This window comes from Meriones unguiculatus, chromosome 5, assembly GCF_030254825.1.
Source record: "Meriones unguiculatus strain TT.TT164.6M chromosome 5, Bangor_MerUng_6.1, whole genome shotgun sequence".
In the NCBI taxonomy this organism is placed as follows: Eukaryota; Metazoa; Chordata; class Mammalia; order Rodentia; family Muridae; genus Meriones; species Meriones unguiculatus.
The window spans coordinates 86,373,891-86,399,383 of record NC_083353.1 but is presented as its reverse complement, the minus strand read 5'-3'; the positions used below and the strand labels follow the sequence as shown (position 1 = coordinate 86,399,383).

General features: G+C 46.0%; 1 protein-coding gene and 1 long non-coding RNA gene across 3 annotated transcripts in view; one reads left to right on the top strand and one right to left on the bottom strand.

Annotated features, from left to right (window-relative positions):
* Positions 1-25,493, top strand: part of Lrig1 (leucine rich repeats and immunoglobulin like domains 1) — a 100,751-nt gene that overhangs the window by 48,082 nt on the left and 27,176 nt on the right. For both annotated transcript variants that reach the window (XM_060383825.1, XM_021631950.2), the window contains one exon: positions 23,891-24,028. In XM_060383825.1, coding sequence (XP_060239808.1) covers positions 23,891-24,028 — 138 coding nt within the window. The remainder of the gene's footprint in view (positions 1-23,890; positions 24,029-25,493) is intronic.
* LOC132654238 (uncharacterized) lies at positions 1,639-23,896 on the bottom strand. Its single transcript, XR_009591891.1, has 3 exons — positions 14,941-23,896; positions 10,687-10,985; positions 1,639-5,086 (listed from the first exon to the last, which is right to left on the bottom strand). It is a non-coding gene; the product is annotated as an uncharacterized LOC132654238 (long non-coding RNA).

Sequence of the window (25,493 nt, the reverse complement as noted above, 5' to 3'; positions counted from 1 at the left end):
CCCTGGCATAGTTCCTGGGCCTGTGGCTTTCTCTTGCTCTACTCCCTAAAAATCTGTTTCTACTCTTTGGCACCAGTGCCAGGGAGCAATGGGGCTGTTTGGCCCTGTTCCTCCTCTTCCATTAGACCATGTTGAAATATGTAAAGAAAAAAAAAACCAAAAAGGCTCCCTTTCTATTGTGATTCAGTTTGTGACTTGGGCAATAATTTCTCTGAAAGTAGGATTTGAAGGGTCTTTATCTTTTTTGTTCTGAAACTGTATTTTTGGTGCTTGCAAAAAGTTTAGTTAGCAGTGTGATGCCTGGGGAGCATGATTATAGGCCATTTTGCTACCAGTAGATGGGCAGAGGGCTCATGGTCCACTCCTGATGGGAACAGGCAGGGAGGCCACTGCAGCCATTCAGCCTTTGAGCAACATGCTTTCCTAACCTCTGCTGTGTTGCCGGGATGCTGAACTAAAGGTGTCAGAGTCTGTAAAGACTTAGTGAGTGCCTCCTCATACCCCAGTCTATGTCCAGAAGCTTTCCCAAGGTGCTTAGCATGAAGGTATGTTCATGCACACTTTATAGCATTCATAGATACTTCTAGTCCTTACCTAGCAATTCTTTATCTACTTAATTTTTGTAGTACTAGGGATTAAAGTCAGAACCTTAGATATGCCAGGCAAGTACCGATCTAGGTATGTCCTCAGCTCCTTTAAACAAGAGTGAGTGTGAGTGTGAGTGTGTGTGTGTGTGTGTGTTCGCTCGATTGCACAGATGTGCATGTGAACTCCAGAGGCAAAGTTTAGGAACACCATTTACTTTCTTTGAGACAATCTCACAGACCTGAAGCTTACCAACTAGACTAGACTGGCTAGCAAGTGAGCCCCAAGGATCCGCCTGTCTTTGCCCAGCAATGGGATGACCACTGTGTACCACTGTGCCCAGTGTTGATATATGGCTCCTGGGGGCCAAAATAAAGTCATTGTGCTTCTAAGGCAAGCATATTTCAGACAGAGCTCCAGTTTGGCCAAATCTCAGAACTTTTAAGGCATTTTTGATTGAGACAGGGTCTCAGTATATTGTCTGGGCTGACCTTGAACTTGAATTCTTCTGTCTCAGGATTTGGGGTAGTACCACTATGTCCAGCCCCAAAATTTTTTACTCCTTTTTTTTCTGTAGATAAAGGACCTGTGGAATAGAATATATGTTTGCTGGGGACATGTGAGTTAGACAAGCTGGGACAGCATTCTTGGGCTAAGTTTCTTAATAAACATGTCAAGGGAAAGCAGGGACCAGATGTACGCACATCCCTCATTGTCACTGGTGCAGGTATGGCCTGGATTCATTGTCGCGCCCCCCCCCCCCCCCCCCCCCCCCCGTTGAATGTGGAAATTGAAATGTGGTAAAAGTATCCTCTCAGGTTTTCACTTTTCTTCTGTGAACTTGAGAAGAAGGCAGTATCACAAAAGACACATTGACCCCTCCGCGTGAACTAGTTAGTATTGGTACTTGAGACCATAAGTAGCAGACCTGTGACTTTCAGTGTGGACACCTGCAATTCTGGACTCCAGCCTTAAAAGTGCACTTTATGTCTCTTTCTCACTTAGGACTGGGTTGGACTGGGTTTTCACATCATAATTCCCTTCTTCCTAGGTGTCAGCCTTGGGAAGCCCTCCTGGAGAAGGTTCAGTTTTTTTGTGTGTGTGTGTTTAATATCAGGGCATCATAAAAGCGTTTGAGGAGCTGGGATCATCAGCACACTCTCTCTTTCTTTTATTTAGCCTTTTATTGATTCTTTGTGGATTTCACATCATGCACCCCAATCCCACTCATATCCCCATCCCTTTGTATCTGACTTCTGCACTTACAACCTCTCCCCACCAAAAGGAAAAAAAAAATCTCCTTGTGGAAGCTGTAGGGTGTCACAGTGTGTCTCCCAGGATACCCGTTTGCTTATACTTCTTTGAGTGCAAATGTTCATCTGAAGGCCTCTGCTTCTGCTATACTATCAATACTGGATTCTCGAACTACTCAGATATCCTGTTGTTGCCCTGCAGCTTTGGATCTTAAGGATCGGCCCTTTCATGTGCTCCAGTAGTTCATAGATGGGGTAGATGTTGGGTGGGCCATCTCGGAGCCCTGAATCTGGGCCTGGATGGTCATCCTGAAGCTCTCCGGTACCCATACCACCAGGGTGAGCTCTCCAGCGCTGCCCCAGCTAGTGCATTCCAGTGAGCAGCCAGCAAGGGGCAGAGCCAGCTCTCTTGCCCTCAGGCTGGCTTACCTGCACCCACACCAGCAGGGCCAGCTCGGCCAGCTCTATTGATCCAGCAGGATTTCAATTGGTTTTTGCTTTCTGGTGGAAGGGATCTGATTCAACTAAAGTATTTGTCAAAGAACAGTTTTATTTGCATTAGTGTTGATGATAATGCTGAAGCCATTTGTCCTTAATAACAGAAAGCATGAAAACCCAAAGAAAGCTTTTAATAGGATTGGGTCGGAGTGAGGGAGCTCATTTTGTAAAAATATATCTCACAAAAAGAAACAGGCTTTTGTTAAAAAGGAACAGAGTCTGCCAGATTTTTATGTTCGAGTTAATTTTTTTTTTCTTTCTTAAGTTCAGGGAACCCGGTTTTTGATTTGCACAGCAACAGTAATTTTGTCTGACAAATCAGTACCATTTCTGTCGAAGACTTGCACTTTCCCTCCAGCATTGCTGTACTTGGGCTATTGAACAGTGGAAGTGCTTCCCCTTTCAGTCCAGGGAGCATTGCTTGACTCTCTCTGGCATCGGCTGCATTGTGCTTCTCGCATGATCCTTTTAGGGGCTGCTGTACTCCTCCAGATGTGAAACGTTTCAGACCTTACCTGTCACCAGGCCGTGCTCTTTATATTTCTTAGCCTGTGACCTGGATAGTCGGGACACCTGAGCAGCAGTTAGTTACAGTTGTTTGTGACTTTGTAATATTGCTATTCCTAGTTTTATGTTGTTATTTGGAAATATTTCTCAAACAGTCATCATCATCATCATCATCATCATCATCATCATCATCCTCATCATCATAGTTTACATGTATGGTTGTTATGTCCCCATTCCTGGTGCTCACAGAGGCCAGAAGACGGCATCACATCTTTTGAAACTGGAGCTGTAAGTGGTTGTAAGCAGCTATGTGGGTTCTGGAAATCAAATCCAGATCCTCTGGAAGAACAGCTAGTGCAGAAATCAGTTCATAATGAAAGTGGAATTGAAAAGCAAACCTTGAAGGCCAAAGAGTTGTGATCTGCAGACACTCTCCACCCACTCCATGAGTATGTGCCTGGAAGCCAAGGAGACAGGGATTTCATTCAGCTTTGGACCTAAGCTAAGACCATCAGTAATTTGGCTTGAAACACAGGTGAATGTAGGCTGAGTGAGAATTGGTTGCTAATATTCTTTTTTTTTTTTTTTTTTGCTGTTGTTGTGTATTATGTTTTTAGAGGCAGGTTGTAGTTCACAGTCACAGGTATAACTTTGCTGGATATGGAACTCAGTTGCTAATGTTCTTGAAGTGCTGTGTATGCATTGGGACAGGAGTGTCACCTGAGATGCAAGCGTGACTTTCCTTAGCTGCCTTTCAAACTTCTGTGAGTGCATCGCCTAAAAGGCGAGTATTTGCAGACATAATAAAGAGTTCATGTAAAAACACCTTCAGCACATGGTGTTTATCCCAGGAAGGATGAAGTAATGGGTGTCTTTAAAGGCTGACGGTTACTGTCAGATGGTAGGCTCATCTTTACCGCTGTATGAACTGGCTGTGTAGGTGTATGCACAGTTGAGGTGGCTGTAGCTGCTCTTCTTGTTGGTGTACCATTTACCAGTCATCAAGGGTGTTGAGAGCTGGCTGCCCTGCTCTGATTCAGCAGTTTGTTTGGGATAGGAGAATTATGTCTTCCAAGGTGCTGTTTGTTGTCCAGTCATGGAGGACCACTGCCTATGAGGTATGGGAGAGAAGCCCCAGGGCTCATGTGTCCTCCATGTATCTAAAGCCCATTGAACTTTGGAAGACAATAAGTCAGACATTTCCGAGTATCACCTGTGTGGTAACAGGCATCTGTCTGTCTGGAATAATGGGCTCCAAACAGTCACTAAGGAGAGTCAAGTGGCAGGAGACAATAAGTGGACGTACCATGGATGTGCTGTCTGTTCTTGAGACCCATGGTCATTATCAATTTGTTGCTGCCGAGTTTGTTATTGGGGACTTACTTGGGGCTCTCCAGCTGACTTTCCAAGTTACTAGGGAGGGAAGGAGACAAGGAGCACTCTTGTGGTAGGAGATGTACTGCTACCTGAAGAGCAGAGCACTGGTGGCTGCTGCAGCCTGCCCCCACCCCCAGGGCAAGAGTCATTTTTAATACCACTTACCCTACTACTAATTATCTGCTGCTGGTATCTGTTAGAGCCTTGTGCTCACCTAAGTCTCAAAGAGCACCTCTTTGTTTCATGTGAAAGTTATAAAGGGGTGTTGGCGAGACATGTGGTTCTTTCCTTGCTCTTAATGGGTCTTCTTGTCTCTGCTCAGTGCTGTACTGTGTTCCAGGAAAAGCAATCATGTCTTTCTTTCAAAAAGCTCATACCCTCTTGCAGCCCTACTTTGTTTTAAAGGGTTTTTATGGCTTCCTTGTTATGACTGCCTGCTATTACTACCACCTTGCAATCATGTCTTTCAGGAGGTCATTATGACTTTCTTGTTATGCTTATGTTCTGCTCCTGTAATCCCACCTATTTTGCTCCACAAGATCCCCTATTTGGAAACCCCTAACTCCTGAGTTATGAAAACCATGTCTTCCTCATATCCAGTGCTGCTCTGTAAAACTCTGACTTAGGGTGAGACAGTGACTGGCCAGTCCTGATGCACCTGTAAAGTAAAGCTTGCCTCAGTTTGCTTTCTCCTTGCAGTTTTCAGGTTAAACAAGAAAAGAAAAGCAGTAGGGCACGGCATGGTTCATGGTGGACTCAGGAGTTGTACATTAAGGCTTCTGCGTCTGCTGTGAGGCTGCTAGGAGGGTCCTGTGAGAATCTCAGTGACAACTGGCTTAGGTCTTTTCCTAAGGCACTCCATATAGCTGTAGAGAAAGGTAGAGAAATAGATAGTCATCATACAAGGGTACTGTCTGGGGTCCCTTCATGTTGCTGGTGGATGCATGATAGGAAAAGCTCTCAGATAGAGAGATATTTTACCCAAGGTTACTTATCTTTTCTGTGGTAGTAGGATATGGCATAGAGAAAGAGGCATCAGAGATTAACGCAAGAGAAGAGGCCAGTTGGCAGAGAGACTGGAAACCCCTCCCCACCTGGCTATATGAAACAAAAGTTCATATAGCAAAACCTCACAAGCTCTCCTTCGTGGAGAGAAAGTGGATGGACGGACATGACTACAGGCTAAGGGCGGGAGGCTTTCAGAAGTCTTGGTTTTGTCCCAGCTGTCTACCCCATTCCCATTCTTGGGAGTGCCTTTCTCTTTCATAATACACTGTCCCTATTTCTATCACTATCCATGTGTCCCAGCTGTAATTCTTTGTTCTATGATTCAAGAATTTGGAAATCTCAGTGGTTACCCTGTGGACTCTGCTCCACATCTCTAATATTAGACTTCCGTTCTTACCCCTCCCTGATGTGGGTGTGATTTTTCCACTCTTCAGCCAGCACAGTGAGACCCTGGGCCATTCAGGGGTACTAGCAGGACTAAAAGGATATGGCGAGCTCTATTTTGGGGCCAGTTTGCAGTCTTTTTTCTTTGTCAGCCAGCAGGCTGTAGGCAAGCCAGCAAGCTTCTGTTGAAAGACTGAGAAAGACCTGTGGTCTCAGAACTGCAGCCTCATCGGACACTGGGTACCACCAATGAGCCTCAAAATAGCACATGAAATACCCACTTTATACAGAGAGCAGCCCTGTGTCCTCTGCAGCTTCCCAGGGATTCTGCTGCGCAGACGTCCTTTTGCCCCCGGTTGAAGTGCGCCTCTCTCTGGGAACGGAGCCCATGTGGCCTCCTAGAGAGCCTGCCAAATTACACACGGCCATGACTGGTCATTTTCCTTCTCTCTCCCCTCCCGTCTCTGAGAGTGGGGGTTGTAAGCCAGAGAGATGAGAGGTACATCTGCAAGCTATTTGCTGAGAAAGTGAAGCGAACAGCAGCTGCAGAGCTGGGGGAGCCCAGGCAGGGGAGCATTTGCGGAATACCAACTTGGTCATGGAGGTCCTGCCTTTTTGGGGACTCAGCAGCTGAAGCTGTGCTGCCGAGTGTTGATTTTTGTTAGATGTTTGGGTGGTGTTCCCTCTCTCCCTCTCCTCCTCTCCTCCTCTCTCCATCCTTTCCCTCCTTTCCCCTCCCCTCCCATCTCTCCCTCTCTCGCAGTATAGTACAGGATCCAGTGGGAATACAGGCTGCTGCTGATGTTTGAGAAACCAGGAAAGACTCGGAGGGGAGGAGCCACTCAGTCCTTCCAGCAGTGGGCTCTGAACACCCTCCAGGGCTCCGTGAAATGCAGCTTGGAAGCAGAGCTGCTCTAGTTGCACAATCTCCCGTGTGAGAGGGGCTGGCTCCTGCCCACATCTACAGACTCATTCCAACTGGGCCATTTCCTTCTCCCCTCCTCCCCCTCCCCACTTCCTGCAGGTGGCTTCTGTAATCCAGTTAGCACTTGGGGAAGCCTCTTGTGCGTACGCACCTAATCCGAAAATGGCTGGTTTGACTTTGACCTGCAGGATGACCTTGCAGGGAAGGCAGGGCTATTGTGTCTGCGCACACCTGGGAGCCATTTTCAGCTGTCCTAGCCCAAGTGGAATAAATGTGTTTGTGTGTATGCCATGCCTTTCCTCCATAAGGCCTGTCATTGTTGGGCGGTATATATGGAATACAGAATCAGCCCATTGTGCAGAGATTAACAGCTTGTAAACATAGGCTAGATTACTTGGTACATTGACAGGCATATGAAGTGGACATTTTTGTAATTAAAAAGTAGTCAGATGTTATGCTGTCCTTCCACCATTTTATATGTGAAACAGTGACAGCAGATGTGGTGTGTGTGGGCATTGTCCCGTGTGCCTTCTGAGGTGCAGTTCTTTAGTTCTGTGAGATGCTGAAGGCACCAAGAAGGCCAGTGTCCTCCCCAAGGTCCCTTCTCTCTACCTCGAAAGCTTGTTGCTCACTTTGTTCTGGAATGGTGTGGTCTGGGAGCCTAGGAGGGTTTTGTTGGGTCCAGAGCTGACATGTCAAGTTGTGTTAGGTGTGAGACACCTTGGAATGTGGGGCAAATTGCTTCTGTCCAGGTAATGTCCAGCTTATTCCTACATGTATTTGCTTTACAAGCATCTTGTTGGCCTCAGGTGAGCTCATTTGGAGCAGCTTGTGGTGTTGGTCTTATTAAGACTGGCTTCATGCCTCTGCAGTTCATGCTGATCCTCCCCATCCTCTTCTGGGGGGTGGGAGTGGTGGGCTGTTTACCTCCGAGGGGCACATCCAGGGAAGTGATCTTGCTGCCAAGCCGTGGCAGAGCCCCAGCCTCCTTTGTGGTAATGCCAGCGGAGTTGCCCATAATGGGAACCTGCCCTTGAAGACTTGACTCTAGGGCAGATTCCCGAGCAGTTTCCTCACTTCCTGGATGCATTTCAAACCCAAACAGCTGAGGCAGAGGTGCCAATTCGTGGTTTTTCTTCCCAACTTCTTAACTGGGTGCTGAAAGTGAGTGTGCGGAAGCTGCAGCACCGTAGCACCAAGGGCTGGGTCTCTCTAGTGCCAGCTGTGTTGGGACAGAGCCTTGGGGGATAAAAAGATACTATCCTAGGGGCGGCTGCTGGGAAGTCACTTCTGGGGCACGTGGCTCTGTGGTGCAGGCAGATGGGGTCTCCTTTCCTCATACTGTCTGCTCTGGGTGCGGAGGTGGGGCCAGGTGGCTCTTGACTTGCTGCTGTGCTGTGCTCTGGAGGGTGTTGGCTGCTTTTCCCAACATCAGGAGGCCTGGTGTCAGTCAGCCTATCCGACCTAAAATTGATCTTACGTGCAGGTATTCCTTCTGGATGATCTCTTGTAAACTCGTGTGTGTATTTTCATTCTTGGCTTTCTGGTATTTAGTTCCTTTTTTGGAAGCTGTGGAGTATGGCTCTCCCTCCCCCCCTCCCCCCAACCAGGCCTTCTGTCAACTGTGACTGTCTTGGCATTTTGTTCTTGTTACACTTTTTACTTTGGGGTAATTGTTGATTGACAAGTGAGAAACAGAGATTCCCTGAATATGTGGAGCTCAGTTTCCTCAGTGGCTCTATCTTGTAAAACTTCACAACCAGAATATTGATGTTGATTCAGTCAAGACCTTGAGCATAGCTACATAGTCATGCACAGGCCCTTCCTGCTCCCACACCAGGACTGCTGTTTGTCTCCACATTCATACTTTTTTCACTTGAAGTCTTCTAAAAACAGAAATGGAACTGTACAGCACAATCTGGGATTGGTCGTTTTGGTGAGTGTAATTCTCTGGAAGTTGGTGCTGGCTGTGTGTTGATGCTCTGTTCCTTTCTGACACCAGGTTGTATTCCACTGGATGGCTATATCAGACTTTGTTCATTTGAAGGGCATCAGTGGCTTATCTAGTTTTTGGTTGTCCTGAATAAAGCTGCTGTGAGCATTTATGTACAGGTTTTTGTGTGAACAGAAATCTTCATTTCTCTGAGAGAAAGGACTCAAAGTACAGTGGACAAGTTGCATGGCACCACATAGTTTGTTTTTTAAGAAACTGCAGGACTCTTCCAGGACAGCTGTGCATTTTATATGTCCACCAGCAGCATATAGACAACTCAGTTGTTTTTTTCTGGTCAGTGTTTTGTGGTATATTTTATTAATTTTTAAAAATTCTTTGGTCATTCTGATAGTATATAGATATAGATATATTTCATTGTGATTTAAATTTACATTTCCCTGATGGTCAGTGATATTGAACATTTTTTCTGTCTTTATTTGCTACCTGTGGGATATTTTATTTTTTGTTCTTTTTGATACAGGATCTTGTGTGCAACCCATGCTGGCTCTGAACTCTTATTCCTCATGTTACACTTCTTGCTTATTTTCAAACTAGTTATTTTACTTTATTTTTCGGTATTTGAGTTCTGTAAGGTGTCTATATATTCTAGATACTTGGTCTTCATTGGATGTGTAATTTGAAAATGTTTTCGCCTGCTCTCTGCTATTTTATTTAACAAACTCGTTCATATTATAAATACCTTCAACTTGGGGGTAAAGTCCAGTACATTAATTTCTCACCTTATGGATTGTGCTTTTAGGGTCAGGTCTACGAATATGCCTGGCCCTAAGCTGAAATTTTCTCCTTTTTTTTCCCCTTGTATGTTTTGCAGTCTTACGTTTGGCATTTAAATGCATGATGACATGCATTAAAAGCATGTAGTTCCAAGGCAGAAGCAGAGCAAGTGCTCTTTTGGGAATGCAGGGCAGACTGGGTTGGAGGACTGGTGGTTTTGGGGTGCAGGATAGTGGCACTGACTGTGTGCTGCTCCGATGCTGTGGCAGTCTTGCCATCTATGCGGTGGATAAGGAGGCCACCAAAGGGCCAACTCTTAATCCCATCCTTGATTCTCCGAGTGTACTTGGTATGTATGCTGAAAGGCTTGGGAAATTGTGTGGTAAGAGAGAGTCTAAATCATATGATCAGGAGATCAAAAGTCTTCCAGATGAGGCAGGAAACAGGCCTGGCTTTATTTTTAAAGGCACATCATAGTCTGACTCCCCAGAGGGAGAGGACTTTGTCTCAGAGGCAGGAGCCAAATGCTGAAACAGCTTCCTCCTCTGTCTGGAACTGCAGGACTGCTTCAAAACTGGCATGTGGATCTAGGGGAATGTTCCAGTGGCAGGTGAAGACAGGTGGCCCTTTGGTGGCCCCTGAAGACATTTCCAGGACATCTGGCTCCATCAGTCTCCTCTCTGTTCTCGGGGCAAGCTGGCGTAGCTTCTTGTGCTTCTGCTCCCAGGATAGCATGGTGAGGAGTCTGAGAGCGCCTGGGCTCGCATCCCCACTAGCTGGATGACCCACGGCCAGGGTCGAGCCTCTGGGTTTGAAACTGGATGAACCTTGCCAGGCATGATTTGGAGCAGAGGGTGGAAGCTTCTCCTTGAAGGCTTCTGTGTAGGAAATGAGAGGCACTCTCCTCATTTGTGTAGGCCTGGGGAAGCTGACTACCTCAGTATATAGAGCAGGTCTGGTGCCCTAGAGCAACGATGTATTTATAGCTTGCGGGCTAAGGGCCTGGGAAGGTCCTTGTAGGAGTGCGGGTCCCCATTAAGAGAGTAGGGGGATATACAATGTCTCCTGGCTTCCTTTGCTTCCTCAACATGTGTAGAGACAGGTCCTACACTGTTCTGATCACATGGTGGCCCCGCACAGGGATGTTTCTCTTTGATGGGAGGTTCTGAGTTCTGTCCAGTGATGATCTCTTCTCCAAGAGTCTGACTACTACCTACCTCCATCATGAGGCTATCCCACATTGCTGCGAGTGTGGGATTCACATTCTGGGCTCCTGTGTAAAGGTATTTGCATTTGCAAAATGGGGAGGTGAGCCTGTCTGTGGGCAGGCTCCAGTGAATTTAACTAGGTTCCAGCTACAATGGAATAGGCTCACATGCTGTGAGACTGTTAGGTACAGGGCTCTATAGGAGACTCCATACCTCAGTTCCCGGAATCCTCATGTGGGTGTGTTGTACAGGTAGCGAAGCAGTGACGGTTATGCCCATGCATACTCTTTACCTAGGCATTTCCAGTTAGAGAGTAGGTCCCACTGGGGCTACAGAGATGGCTCAGCAGTTATGAGCTCTGGCTGTTCTTCCAGAGGACCAACATTCACTTCCCAGCACCCAGCTGTCAGCTGAACACTGTAATTCCAGGCTCAGGAGCTCCTATGTCCTCTTCTGTTCTCCACAGGCACTGCACATATGTACACAGACATTTTCAGGAAGAACACCTCTACCTGTAAACATAAATAAAATCTAATAAGTTTAAAAAAAATTAGGTCCTACAGCTCAGCATCTAAATTCACACTAACTGCTGTTGTTTTAAGTAAGCCTGTTTACCTGATTGGCAAGCGCACTGACATTGCGTAAAATAGTAAGTGTGAAGATTTGACTGCTGTCAGACTCTGGGTGAGAGCTATATCCCACACTTCTGTCTAGGACTGGTAGCGTAGTAGTTATGCACATTGATAAACTCATGTATCCTGCCTTTGGCTTACCACATTGGCTGGACCTTCTCCTGGGTATACTTGATACCCCAGGATGACATGAAGTGGAACGAGGTCACCCTGGTTGTTTCTCATCCTGATTCCAACTGTTCTGGTCCTGGATGGTGAGGTCAGTAGGAAGAAGGACCACAAGAGGCGGCGACCAGAGCCCATCGGTTTTTTTCATGGGATTTGTGTTTCATGGGAACCCTTGATGGATAGAGCCTTGTGGAGAGAGCCTGCTCCGTACAGCTGCTTGCTCAGAGTAGCTGAGGTTTGTTGCTAACCTCAATGGGGCCTCTTCCCATCTTGTTTTAGCAACTGCCATCTCCTACCTTTACTTTTCTACTTCTCTTCCTTCTTCCCTCTCTTTTCCCTCTCTCCTTCTGTCTCTCCCTCCTCCACCCTGAAAGCAGGAAGAAGAATCCACTTAGATTGCTGGGGGCAAGAGACTGGGCAGTAACATGAGTGCTATTTGGCTTTGTCTGATTTTGTTGTCTAGAGACAGCTGCCCAGGACCCTGGGGGTGGGAGCATTTGGTTGTACCTCATTGTTCTGTGCAGAGTTTTCTTCTGTATAGGCATGGACGATGGCCTTGACCATGTACAAGACAGGCCTGAGACTTGTTTACAGTAAGTCAGTAGAGGCCAGGCCAGCCTTCAGCACCCTGGCTCGTTGGTTGTGCCAGGGCTGGAGGCTTGAGAACCTGGCACTCTGCTAAGGTCTAGTGGAGGGAATGCACCATGGGTGTGCTAGGGTATGGGAGGGAGCAGGTGCAGGTGGGTAGGGTCAGAAGCAAGGAAAAAGGAAAACAATTTGGGTAAAGATAAAGCTAAGAGAGCACCTGGTAGCCATGATGGCCTTGAACAGGAAGGATAAACACTCGTGGCTTTTCCATTTAGTATGTCTCTATGTAGATGGATATTCTGTATGTAGATGGAAGTGACTGGTCTTGCTCGTTGTCTCCTGACTCTGATAGACACCATATTGCCCCACCCAGATGCCAGGACACATTCCCTTCCTACAGGCATGGAAGGAAGTCCAAGCCCTCAGAAATCCCAGCCAGTATTGGGGATTCTAGCCTCTGTCTGCAGGGATAAGAGGCAGATGGGGCTTTCAGGGCACCTGATTGGAACTCTGCTGAGGGAGTGGAAGGACACTGTGCAGGTGACACTCAGGTGACTCAGCCCGCTGTTGCAGAGCCAGGCAGAAAGAAACAGCAGCTGCCTTGACCTAGCAGTCTCCCCCTGGCCAACCTGGACTAACCCAGAACCTCAGCGTCTGGGGCTAAGGAAGGCAGACACCTACTTCTCCCCACAGTTTTCTTTAAAAATGCTTGTAGGTTTCTTACCTGGAAAAGGAAGTTAATTCTCTACTTTTAATTCCTTTTCTTTGTTAAACAAATACTAAGTGTGATGGTTCTATGTAATTGTCAGGAGGTTGAAATAGAGTTGTAATTCACTTTTTTGCTCAACAAACCCTGGCAGAGCAACTTCTGTATTCTAAGCTCTTTTCTGGGTCCTGGAGGTATAACCAGGAAAGGAAAGTGGACATGCCCAGCCAGTGTATACCTTGCATTCTGCTGCTTTGACCTCAGGGCCACATGATACTTCAGGAGACCTTTTTAAGGTGGGGCCAGAGATTTGAGACAGAGTCTCACTTTGAAGCCCAGGCTAACTTTGGACTCATCAGGCTGCCTTCAAGCTCAGTCTTCCCCTGTTGTGTCTCCTGAGTGCTGGGATTATTGGCATGAGCCATCCATACCTGGCTGAGATTTCATTTTCAATTAATATACTTTTAGAGCAGTTGCAGGTTTCTAGAATATACAGAGCATTCATTCCTGTAGCACCCCCTCTCACTCCAGTGTTTGCCTCCCTGTCTTACTGTGGTTCATTATTTTTACTTGATGAACTAAAAATTGATACATTATTTCTAACTAAAATATGTAATCTATGTTAGGATTTACTCTTTGTATTGCACAGTCTATGGATTTGAAAAATGTGCAGTGACTTCCCCGAGACTCTTGTGTTTTACCTATCTATCACACCTTCCTCCCTATCCCCTCTTAGTGACTGTTGTCTCAGTGTTTTCATCTTTCAGAATTTTTCAGAGTGTTGCTCTTGAGCAGTGTGTATTAGGAAGCCTTTTCACCCAGCAATGTACATTTCCTCAGGGCATTTCTTTGTTACTGTTTTATCTGTACATCTTTATATGGGATGCAGCAACATTCTGACAGTTCCTCTTGTGACCCATGACCATAATATTATTTTGTGCTACTTTTATAACTATAATTTTGCTACAGTTATGAGTTGTAAATATCTGATATGCAGGATATCTGATATGTGGCCCTTGGGAAAGGGTTGTTAGACCCCCAGAGGGATTGCACCCTACAGGCTGAGAACTGCCACTCTAGACTTAAATGGTGTTGACTGTTCCTTGATTGTCCCTAGGTTTCTTCATTGTAGACCTGGCACTTCTGGTTCAGTATTTGCAAGCCAATAGTGGGAGAACCAAGTGCTGCAGAAGGGTTCCTGGGACCATGCATTCACATGGACTTGAGGCATCAGGTCCCCCTCCCCCCTAAAAAAAAAAGAATTAATGGAAACTGTCTGTTGAAGACCCCAAGGGGGTCAGTGATCCTGAAGGAAGTGAGCCGGCTGGGAGATTGGTTGACACAGCCCAGTCCTGCCTTAGGAGGGTTGACCCTTCCTGGCGGAGGCTGTTTATCCTGCCACTGGGCTGCTCTTGTTTTTTATCCAATCTCCACCTGAATAAACAGATCCAGAACGTCATCTGCAGCCAGGCTGAGAATCTGCCAAAATTCCCCAGGGAACGGGTGATTCACTAGCAGCAGGGGAAAGAGAGAGGCAGTGAGCAAGGACCTGCTTACTCTGATTCTCACTTCCTGTTCACCAAATCATCTGGACTGGGCGGCTCTTAGAAGACACCAGTGTCTTCAAGCAGGTTGCCAGTTCATACAATGGGACAGATGGTTTTGTTTTTCTCTTTAGGAAGATGGTTATAAACCGGGCTAGTGGGGACAACAATACTTTGGATTGTCATGTTGAACTTTTCTTTAGATTGGCCTTTGAAAGGTCTTCTGTGCTCCCTTGGTTTAAAACTCTCCTGGGCCTTGCTGCATATGGGCATTAATCTTGATATTATTCTTGCCATTTTATACCTTACATGTGTTACCGTCACTTTGTGCCTCACTTAACAGCTAAACAAGATGATTAGATTGAACTTGGCTATGTTCTGTAACCCTGACTTATATTCATAATATTTTAAGTTTTTTTTTTTTTTACACTTATTCCTAGATAGCTAGATAGCAATCTTTCAGGGGCCAATTTTCAGTTGTCATTTCTACCATGTGGGTCACAGGGATTGAACTTAGGTTGCTAGGCTTGGCAGCAAGTGTTGTCATCCACTGAACCATCTCACTGGCCTTTGCAATATAATGTATTTTACTGAGAGGTGGGGCAGGGGCAAGGTGTGATAATTGTTAAATGAAACAGCATGAAATGGGTGCTTGGAACAAACCATGTCAGGTTCCTTTCAACCTTGAAGAATTTAATCTACAGGAAGGCCACCCTTGTCAGTATGAGGTTGGAGATGTGCATGCCATATGCAAATGTCAAGACTGGCCCTTGCATGCCTACCAGAGAGCACACAAATATGCACCAACAGGCACATTAGGGAGACTTACCTGTGTTCACGGTTATGATTTTCATAATAGTCCCAGCTGGAAATATTTCAGTGCTGCTTAAAAAATAGAATGGGGGGGGGGGGAAGGAAAGAAAATGTTTTTTCTTTCAGTAGAGATACCGTGCTGCAGTAGGGATGGAGACTAGTGCCAGCCTAGGCTACATACTTAGACTGTTACACACACACACACACACACACATTCTCCCTTTTTTTTAGTAAAAAAGAACAGTCTGAGTGGATCTCAAAATGTGAGTGAAAGTAGCCAAAAATAGAAAAGTTTATGCAGAATAATTTTATGTATATAAAGCATACAAATAGGCACAATTATTCATGGTTGGAAGAAATTATAGGTTTGGTTTGAGAAGAATAACAGCTAAGAGAATGTCAGGACGTGGCAGTTTTCTGTCTTCTGGGTGATGATCATGTGGGTTGTATATGTGCTTTTTATAAAAATACACTGAACTCCGCATGTATAACTTATGCATAAAAGTCTCTGTGACTTCTGCATTGTAAAAATGTTTATAAATAATAGCTGCTAGTATAATGTGGCCTGTGCAGGGGCAGCTTGTTCTTTTGAACTCATCATCTGCATTGTGGTTTTGGTGTGGTTTACATCATGAGGCGTTTGAATGCAAACACCTCCCAAAGTAGCATGAGGGCCACTCAGTGCTGCTGTCCTACTCTCAGTGAGAATCTCCGGTTATCTCACATTGTAGCAGTTGCATGTATGATGTGTTAAGCTAGACTGTAGTTTCCCATGGCACCTGTGGTTGGGTGGATGCCTTCAGTTGTTTGACCAGACTTTGAGTGCCTGCTATGGGTGAGCAGCGGGCTGTGTGCTACCTGGAAGAGTCTTAGAATCCCAGAGTCTTAGAATCCAGGTAGGAAGAGCTGTCCTGGTGGAGGGTCTGACTAACCATCTCCCAGGGTAGCTGTGGGAATGGCAGGCTGGAGGGGAAAAAGCTGAAGGAAGGCTAGGTATGTTACAGTTTTTTCCTGTTCACGTCTAGATTTTGTAAAACTGTTTTCTTTGAGGTTCAAGCAAAGAGTTGTAATTTGGATTTTGCTAACTTTAGTGATTTAAAATTATGGAGGATTTTGTATTGCTTGTTAAGCGTCCACAATCAAGGAATGACCTGTCATCACAAAGGTTTGAAAGAACTAAAGGTCATCAAGGATTGGATGTGAGGACTAGTGAGCCGGCCAAATTCAGTCAGCTTCCGAATAGTTGGGAGAATTTTAGAGATGTACGCTGTGGCTCTCTGTATGCTCCACGGTAGCCTCATTGCCTAACTTTTCCATTGGGTCCAGGATGTAACTAACCTAGGTTACTTCTGAAAAGCTAGAAAAGACAGTAAAGAGTACAACTAATGATGTCCAACATGGGCGGAGGAAGAAAGGGAGGGTTTCTCTGCAGAGGGATGTTTTGCCCAGTTTTGCAGGTAGCTAACTCAGGTAGAGAGAGGAGATTTACACACAGCTACAAAACTGTACCAGACCTAGAATTACATTTTCTCCTAGAAACTGAAGTTGATTGGTCTGCTATCAAGAAGGTGGCAAATAATAGCACATGGCTAGTCCTGGTCTGCTGCTTGTTTCTGTAAGTAATGTTTAAGTGGACTATAGCCGTGCTGATTTTTTATTGTCTATGCAACTTGGACACTATAGAAGCAGAGTTTAAATAGTTGTGACAAAGACCACATGGCCCACAAAACTTAAGTTATTCACCACTTGGCCTCTTATAGAGTAAGTTTGCTGATAGAGACAAGAGGTGCATGATTTCAAGCACCAGAAATTGGCGCTCGACCTTCGTGTGCCTGTGTCTTTGATCCACTCGCCCTTTCCTCCTGGCTGTGATCTCTGACAGAAGATCTCTTCCACTACTAAGGGGACATCGTGAACCAGGCTTTCACAGGGTGTAGTGGGACAAACGCTCATGATAAGAAGTCTTAAGTGCTGGTTTCGCCTGCCTCCGTTTGTCTTACTGTCTAATTTAACATCAGCTCTGAAAATGTGGCCAAGTGGAGGGAGATTATCATGCCTACCCTCTTCCTTTGAAGACTGATATTATTTTTGAAGCCTTTAGCAGGTGTTGCTTTAATAGACTTCTGCTGCATTAAGTTTTCCTTACCGCAGAGGGTAGTCCTAGGGGTAAACTGACACTAGATGGAATTGAGTGCCACGTGACCAGGCTGCCACCCGCTACCCAAAATTCCTGACTGCAGAATCACTGGCTTTGTGAGTGTTCTTTTGATGAGGCCATCGCTGTCCCCTGACTTGCACTGTCCTTGCCTTTGGTAAAAATGTATGTGTGTCCTTCTGCAGCTTCACTGGCTCCATGAGTAGATGGATATAGCCATCCAACGGCTGTCTGTGAGGAGGTGGTCTCTGGGGAGCCACTCTTCTTCCCTCCAGTGTGGGTGAGGTCTTTGTTTCTATAGGTCATGCTTGCTAAGACTTGGTCCCACAGGCCTTGTACCTACATGCTGTTCATATAGAACCCTGGGAAGTTGGCTGGTAGAGGCCAGTTTACACAGACTCATAAGAGTTGATCAAGAAATAACCAGCTAGGGAGATGGCACAGCAGTTAAGAGCAGTTGCTGCTCAGGTTTGGTTCTCAGCGTGTAAAACTGCCTCTATTTCTGGTTTCAGGGGAGCTGAGGCCCTATTCTGGCTTCTGTGAGCACAGGTACTTACGAGATACACAGACATACATGTAGGCAAAACTTATGCACACACATAAAAGAAATAGCCAGCTATTATGCAGATAGAGCCAAGCTTTGCTGTGAACTTGCTGGCCTCTTAGTGGCCCAGGCCAAGACTCAAGTTCTGGGTTTGCCTCCGACCTCCTCTTGCATCTAAGCTGTGGTCTTCATCAAGTAAATTCCTGCAGAGCCTGAGTCTTCATTGCTTTGAATCATCTAAGCAGAAATGGTAGTCATATTTACCTGGTTAGGTTGCTGTTTGGCTTCATTGTTTTGCCCAGGGCTGGCTATATAACATGCAGCAATTGGTCAGCTACGGTTAAGAACTTGGAGACCAGAGTCAGAGGTTATGGAGATGAGTGTGGACTTTCTTAGGACATGAGCACTCAGGTTAATGAATGATGTAAAATGACTTGCTTGAATATTCATTGAGAATGGAGTGTTTTCTGATCTGGGCTACCTGTTCTAAGCAAACAAATAAAAAGAAAAGGGAGTTTTATGAAGTGGTTTGCTGTCTTGAGTTGGGAAACCAGATGGGCTTTCTAGGCCCTCTGCTTTCAGGAGGCAGATGGGGTGGCTTCCCAGTATGATCTGAATGCTTGTTCTTTTCTCTAGACTCTGGGCTGGAGAGCTAGAAGGCAGGCTCAGCTACCAAGAAGAAATGGTGTTGGAGGGTTAAGGATGTGCGCTCGTGGAGATGAGTCTTGGGTTTGCTTTGAAGTCTGGCTCCCTGAGACAGCTTGGTTGTTCCAGGGGATGGCATTCGCGCAGCTGAAACAGGCCTGCTTCCTAAGTAGAGCTGAAAGCTCTGACTCAGGCCTTTGTTCCGAGAGGGGAGGTGAGCCAGGCTTGCCTATTTGCATTGAAATGTGGCAATGGAACTCAAGGGAACCAGTCATCGTTCATTGTTCTCACTCATTTTTCTTCTTCTTTTTTTTTTTTTTTTCAAAGCACTTGCTATGAACTAGACTCACAGCTTGCTTCTGAGGATACGATGTGACTAAAAACAAGGACTCATTTTATTGAGCAACCACTAGTACATGTCAGGCCATATCAGCCTATGGGTTATAGGAACTTCATACTCTACAAACTCGACTGTAAGATTCACACCTGTGAGAGGCACCACTGGATTTTGAGCTTTTGTGACGACATTCATAGCACATCTCCAGTTGGGCTGTGCTATGTTTCAGAGGAAGGGTCCTCAGACAGATCACATGCACATTCATACCGATTGTCCTCCTAGGAGGGTGCAGAATTCTGCAGGGTCGGAGCACCCGTGTCCACACTCTGAGCTTGGGTGTGTGTTCAGGGAGACTTGCTTGGGGCCCAGGGTGTAGTTGACAGCAGAGATGAAGGCCCAGAGAAAATGGTGTGTATTCTCAGCAGCTGGGCTGCCTTGGGCTTGATATAGGTGTTTGCATCTGGGCAGGGCTGTCACAAGACCTGTGCCTTGGCAAACTCCTTCCTGTTCCTGTTGATTCCGCCTGAAGCTCTTTGCTGGAACAGTTTCTGCTTCAAGAATGTTGGTGAATCCCATTTGTGTGCTCATCCTTAACACTTTGTGAATGTAGCTGCAATCACTTGTATTGAGCACCTGTCCTGCAACTTGGACCCTTCTAGCCTGGAGGTATAAGTTGGGAGTAGAGATAAGTCTTTCTTCGTGGCACCATGCCACAGTGGGCAAGAAGATGGTGAACCAGATAAACAAGCACCCAGTGTACCAGATAACGATTATTAGAGTATAGAGATGGTCATGGCAGGTGATTGGGGTGCGGGCAGGTGTGTGATTTTAGAAAGGGTAGCCAAGAGGTGGCACTTGAATAAAGACAGCCATTAAGGGATGAGACGTGTGGATCTCTGGAGAGGCATTAGGAGCAGGAAGAACGAAGGCCCTGTGGCTTGCCCCATGAGGACAGACATGGGACCGAGCCTGTGAAGTGGAGGCATAGGAGGTTAGGCAGGTCTGTGACGGATGCTGTGCCCTGGAGGCCTTAAGTGAGGGGCTATAGTCGTTTTCAGTAGCAGAGTCTCATGAACCATGACTCATTTTGTTTGGACTTTAAATTGTGTTTTATTTTTAAATTATGATAAAATGTACATTTAAAAATTAAGCAGAAAGTTCAGTAGTTTTTGTTGTTTTGCAGCCTTCCTTGAGCTCTTTCCTATCATTACCAACAAATTGTCACTGTTTTTTTGTTGTTGTTGTTTGTTTTGTTTTGTTTTTTGTTTGTTTGTTTTTTAAGCTCTTGACTTTGCAACAACCTTTGCATTTTATTTTTTAGTGCCAGACTACCTTCCCTTCCTTCTTTTGGAAACAGTCTCATCATGTAGCCTAGGGTACCTGGAACTCTCTAGAACTTGCTGTGTGGTTGAGGTTGGCTTCAAACTTGCAGTCCTCAGGGTTGGGCTTAGAGCTTGGATCCCAGCACCTATGTAATGCTGGGCATTCTGCAAATACCTGTAACTCCATCACTGAGTGATCCAATACCCTCTTCAGGCCTGCAAACATGCACAAGTTTGCATTCCGCTCCCACAGGCACACACATAAATAAAATAAACCTTTTAGAAAAATTTTAATTGTTAGTGCTAAGAATGCCATTTTGTATATGGTAGAAGTATGTTTAGGGCCATACACAAACTGTTGGAAATTCTATCCTAATTTAAACCAGAAGTCAGTGAACAATTGTGTGTGTGTGTGTGTGTGTGTGTGTGTGTAAGAGAGAGAGACAGAGATAAAGAGAAAAAGTGAGGTCAGCAACTAAAACAGCAATTTTTAAAATGTAGCATGTGAATATAATTCAGAGATACACTAGTTTGATGCATGCTCAGTAATGACAGGAACATTTAAAAGTCTGTTTTTTAGAATTAAGCAATTATGTTCGTATAAGAACTGAAAACTTACACGGTGGTGGGCATATGGGTGTATAAAATAGGTACACAATAGATCATGAGTTATTTTGAAAACTTTCTTTAGTGTATATATAAACAGAACAGTTAAAACCCTGGAGTTGGTAACTGACAGTTGTTTCAGACGTGAGCTGAGATGCCGAGTTTCTGCAGCACGTGGACACGCACAGCACAGGCATTGGCGTTCAGAACCTAGGCTGCAGTGGAGCTGTGCGGTATACCATAGGCACGTGCCATTGGGAACGTGGCAGAGCCATTACACACTTGATTTGGAAGTAATATTTTGTCATTGTGTTTTCAGAAATCTATTACCAAAGTTTTGGAACCTCCGCACACTCAGTTGTGTGACCCTGTACGAGGTGTTACACACGTCAGGCCTCATTTAGGTATAATGTGGTGTATACCTCGTTTTCCTTATCTGCTCATCTGCCAGTGGACATTTGGGTTGCTTCATCTTTTCAATATTCTGAATAATACTTCTGTGAACACGTGAAAATGTCCCCTTGAGCTCTGTCTTCTGTTTTGGGGGTGTTCAGAAGTGGTGGTCCTGTGCTATTCTTTTAGATGGTCATACTGTTTTCTAAAGCATCCTTCACTCCCCTCTGCTTGCTGTAGTCTAATTCCTCCACATTCTCATGTACACATGCTCCGTTGATAGTAGCTATCATAACTCTGACTTATGTGTCCCTTAGGAACACCGATACCTGTTGGGAATGTCTGTTTAACTCCTCTGCTGATTAAAAACATTTTTATTTTCTTTGTGTATGATGTATATTTGTGTGACAGTATTCCATGTCTGAAGGTGGCTAATCAGATCAGGCTGTTGTGAGCAACCTGACGTGCATGTTGGGAGCTGAACTCAGGTTCCTTGGAAGAGATCTGAGTCATCTCTCCAGGCCACTATGCTGATATTTTAATCAGGATGTTTTGTTGTTTAATTTGTGGGCTCTTTATAGACACCTAAACCCAGAATGTTTAAGTTCTGTAAAATAATGCAGTATTTGCACATACCTGTGTAGAGCCTTGAAGTGTCTGAATTATGTTTAATGCCCAATACACTATAAATTCTTCATAAATAATTGTCATACTCAATTGCTTCAGGAATGATGACAAGAAAAATTTGCATGTGTGTAGTATAGGCATTGTTATTTATTTTTCCTCCTGAGTATCTTGTGAATGCATTTGGTTAAATCTGCAAGCGTGGAACCTGCAGGATCGACGTTGACCTTATTCTGAGCCTTCACAGCTATGCAGATGCTTGATTTGCAGGTGTCTTCCTGGCTCCATGTCTTGTCTTGTCTGGCTGCTGAGTTGAGAACTGACTGCAGGTGGCACTGCTAACCTGTCTATCATCGCTGACCATTGGATGTGTCTCTTGCTGTGGTGCCAGTTCCTAAGGCCCCTTTCCCAATCCTCTTGACCTCATTTGGCCCACTGAGTGCTTCCTGGTTTGGTTCAGCCAGACAGGCCAGCTTCTAAGTCGGACCCAGCTCCTGATTGCCCCACATGACTCTTTCTGCCTCAGTCCTCCTTTCAGGCCTTTCCTGGCAACTTCTCCCTGGCTCATCCTTCCCAGAGCTCATGCCTCACTCCCACACAGTCTCTCCATCTCCACGGCTGCTTCTCTGCTCAGTGGGGAACTTTTCCCACTGTGTGAAAATGTCTTGTCTTCTTAACAGTGGCATTTATCCAGAGTGAGGGCCTACAATGCGGTTCAATGGATAAATATACTGCCAAGAAAGAAGAAAAAGTGTAAGACAAAAGACAAAGACAGAGGAGACTGAGGGGCGGTGTGGGGGAGAAGAGAGAGGCGAGACTGTGCCTGTGACAGGCCTCAGAGTGCCAGGCTCTTTGTGTGGAGCCCGTCCTCTCTCTGTCCGGGTCCTCTGTTCCTGGCTCCCTGGTACTATATTCAGAGTTCCCGGATGAGGCCCAATGCTGTGGCCTTTATTTCTTGTTCTTTTTCTTCCCATACTTTACATAATAAAGCTTCTATTTTTCTTTTGGAGTCAGAAAACTGAAGAGACGGCCTTTATTAAAGACATTAATGAAGAACTCAGGAAGTAGCTTGGGGAGGAGCCTGGAGAAGTAAAAGGATAGGGTCCCTTCTCTCAGGGAAGTTTGTCTCCCTCAGCACAGTTGTGCAAATGCATTTTGAGTTTTAGGGCCTGGGAGAGTTGTGAAGAGAACAAAGGGGCCAGAGAGTCCCAGAGCTTCTGGGAAAGAGGTCCTTGTTTATGCCTGTTGGAACCGATTTGGTCAAGTGTTTGTTTAAAGGAGATGCCACTTGGTAAGCAACACCAGGCTTTTTTGGGTTTTATTCCAGAAAGCTTTTGATTGGCTGGAGAGCTGCCCCAGTTTACTCATGGCTGGCGGAGTGTATGCCTAGGATCCACAGTCTCAGCACTGCCACCCAGCAAACTCTTCACTGTGACCCAACCAGGCAGCGCCAAACCCACACCAGCGCTCCGCTCCTCACACCCATGTCCTCTGTTGCCTTTCTCCTGATGAGATGCTAATGTGGCTAGTTAGGTTTTGGGTTTTGCAGAAAGAGGATTAAAAGTGTAAGTAAGTCGTGTAAGGAGGTTAAGTACCACTGTGCTCCCAAGATGCTTTACTGTGGTTTTGGGTAGTAGGCTGTGGCCTCATCTTTCAGGTGAGAAAACGAAGGCCTTAAGTCACCAAGGGCAGAGAGTCAGGGATTTGGTTTGAGCTGGGTCCAGCAATGAGTTGCTGTCGCATTTCAGTCAGGTTTGGTCATCATCGCCATGGTGCCCTTAGCAGTTCCATCTGTCTTCAGGCCTGGCATACAGTACATGTCAGTAGACTGTAACTTGTGTTGAGATGTATTTGGTTGGATTAAACTGAGCTCTGGGCTCTAGGGCCTGCAGCCTTCAGTCGCAGTTCTAGACTGGGTTCCAGAGATCAGAGATGGGTTTGGAGTGGGGCAGCTTGATGCATTGGCATGTCCTTTACCGCTAGGTACTGGGCCTGTCATCACCCCACGTTCTTTTGGGTGGAACAACCGAGGCCCATTACTTGGACAAAGAGTTTATTCCGCTGTATTTAATGCCGAGAGCCAGCAGACGGTAATGCAATAGAAAGGAATAGATTATACATTGAATGTCACTGAGTTGTAATTTTAGGTAAAAGTAAAATCGCAGACACAGGGGGAAAGACACGAGTTTGTTGCCTTGCCTCCTGCTCCGTTTCAGGCAGTACACGCTCCACGGTGGAGGAGAGGGGGCAGAAGGCTCCGCTCCTGCTTGGTTTCAGGTGGTACACATCTATGATGTGGGTGTGTAGTCGGCTGCCAGCTCACCTCCTGCTCTGTTGCAGGCAGCACAACAAGATCCTCAGTGTGGACGGAAGCCAGCTCAAGTCCTACCTGTCCTTGGAAGTGCTGGATCTGAGTTCGAACAACATCACGGAAATCCGGAGCTCCTGTTTCCCAAGTGGCCTGCGTGTTAGGGAGCTGTAAGTGTCTCTGCCATCTGGGACCTGAGCTTCCAGGCCTTGTAGTGGCTGTCCTGGTGCCCAGTCCTAGACATTTGATGGGTGCTTGCTTCGCTCTGGCCCTGGTCTGGCTAAGTCCATGAACTTGTGTTGTCCTTTGGGAGGCCAAGGGTGGCATCTACCCATGATCCCTTGGGTACCCATTTTAGGTCATTTCCAACCCCCGGAGTACTCTCTGGTGTTACAGTGGGAAGGCAGCACTAAGCTAGGTAGGTTAATTGGCTATCCAGGGAACTTGCCCCTTACCATGCAGAGCCCAGAAGTCAGGTCTAGTCTCTCTGCTCACAAAGTCTAGTTTTGCTCTCATGCTCTGGGCGCTCTTTCTAAGAAACTTGGGAGCAATAGTTGGGTGGTTAGTGGGTACACGTCAGAGGGGAGACCGGTTCAAAGAGCTTGTCTTTCTAGTATCAGAGACTAAGCCATGTTGTGGCAGGCTCCCTTGCAGAGGGCAGCTGCTTTGAGGTTGTTTAGATATCTTTTTTTTTTTTTAACCTGTCTTAGTACCTGCCTCCCACGGTACTGGGAGTGGATGGTAGACAGGAATGAGGAAATTAAACCTATGTAATCCACTGGCTGCACATAGGAAAATGTTGCTTTGGGGAAGAATCTGAAGATCAAGGCTAAAGCAACAGTTTCTAGCAATGAGTACATTTCATCCCTGTCTCATTGCTGGTTCTGAGTTATTCTGCAGCTCATTTGCAAGATGGCTCGCTGTGACCCATCTCCTCAGGGAGGATGACACTTGTTACATCTTTTCCAAGTCATTCTGAGACTCCAGGGACAGGAGTGATTGTTTTCGGGGGAGGAAGGGTTTATCGAGGTACAAGAATTGGGAACAAGAGGCCCTGGAAGGGGGCTTTCAAAAGGTGTCCAGCTACCACCTGGCGCTTCTCGTGTGGCACGGAGAAGCCACCAACTGCTCTGCTTTTCCTTTCCCTGCACAGATAACAGAGGGCACTCTCTACTTGGTGGCTGTTGACTGCTATGTCTCCATCACACTGATTGCTCTTTAATTGGAGTGTTAAGAACAAACAGTGCAGCTCCGTTTGTAGAGTCCTCGTGTGCCCTGCTCTGGGCTGCCTGATAGCGGGAACAGAAGTGTCTCGCTCGCTCTTGGCACACAAGCCATTGTGGTTAAGATTCTCTCTAGTCTGTCTCATTTTCATTTAAGCTTTTGTCTAGGGAAAGCAAGAAGAAGTGTGTGAGGTGGCTTCGGGAGGAGACTGTATCATCGTCTGTGTCTTGTCTTTTTACTACCTGATAGTTTGTGCTGTGAGCTGCTTGCATCTGAGTTGTAGACTGCCATGTATTTGAAGAAAGAGGCCCTTCCTCTGTGGTCACAGGAGCCTCCCCAGACAGGCATAATGTGTAGCCCTATGAAGATGTAGCTATTTTCTAATGGGCTCACAGAGGTCACTTAAGTATT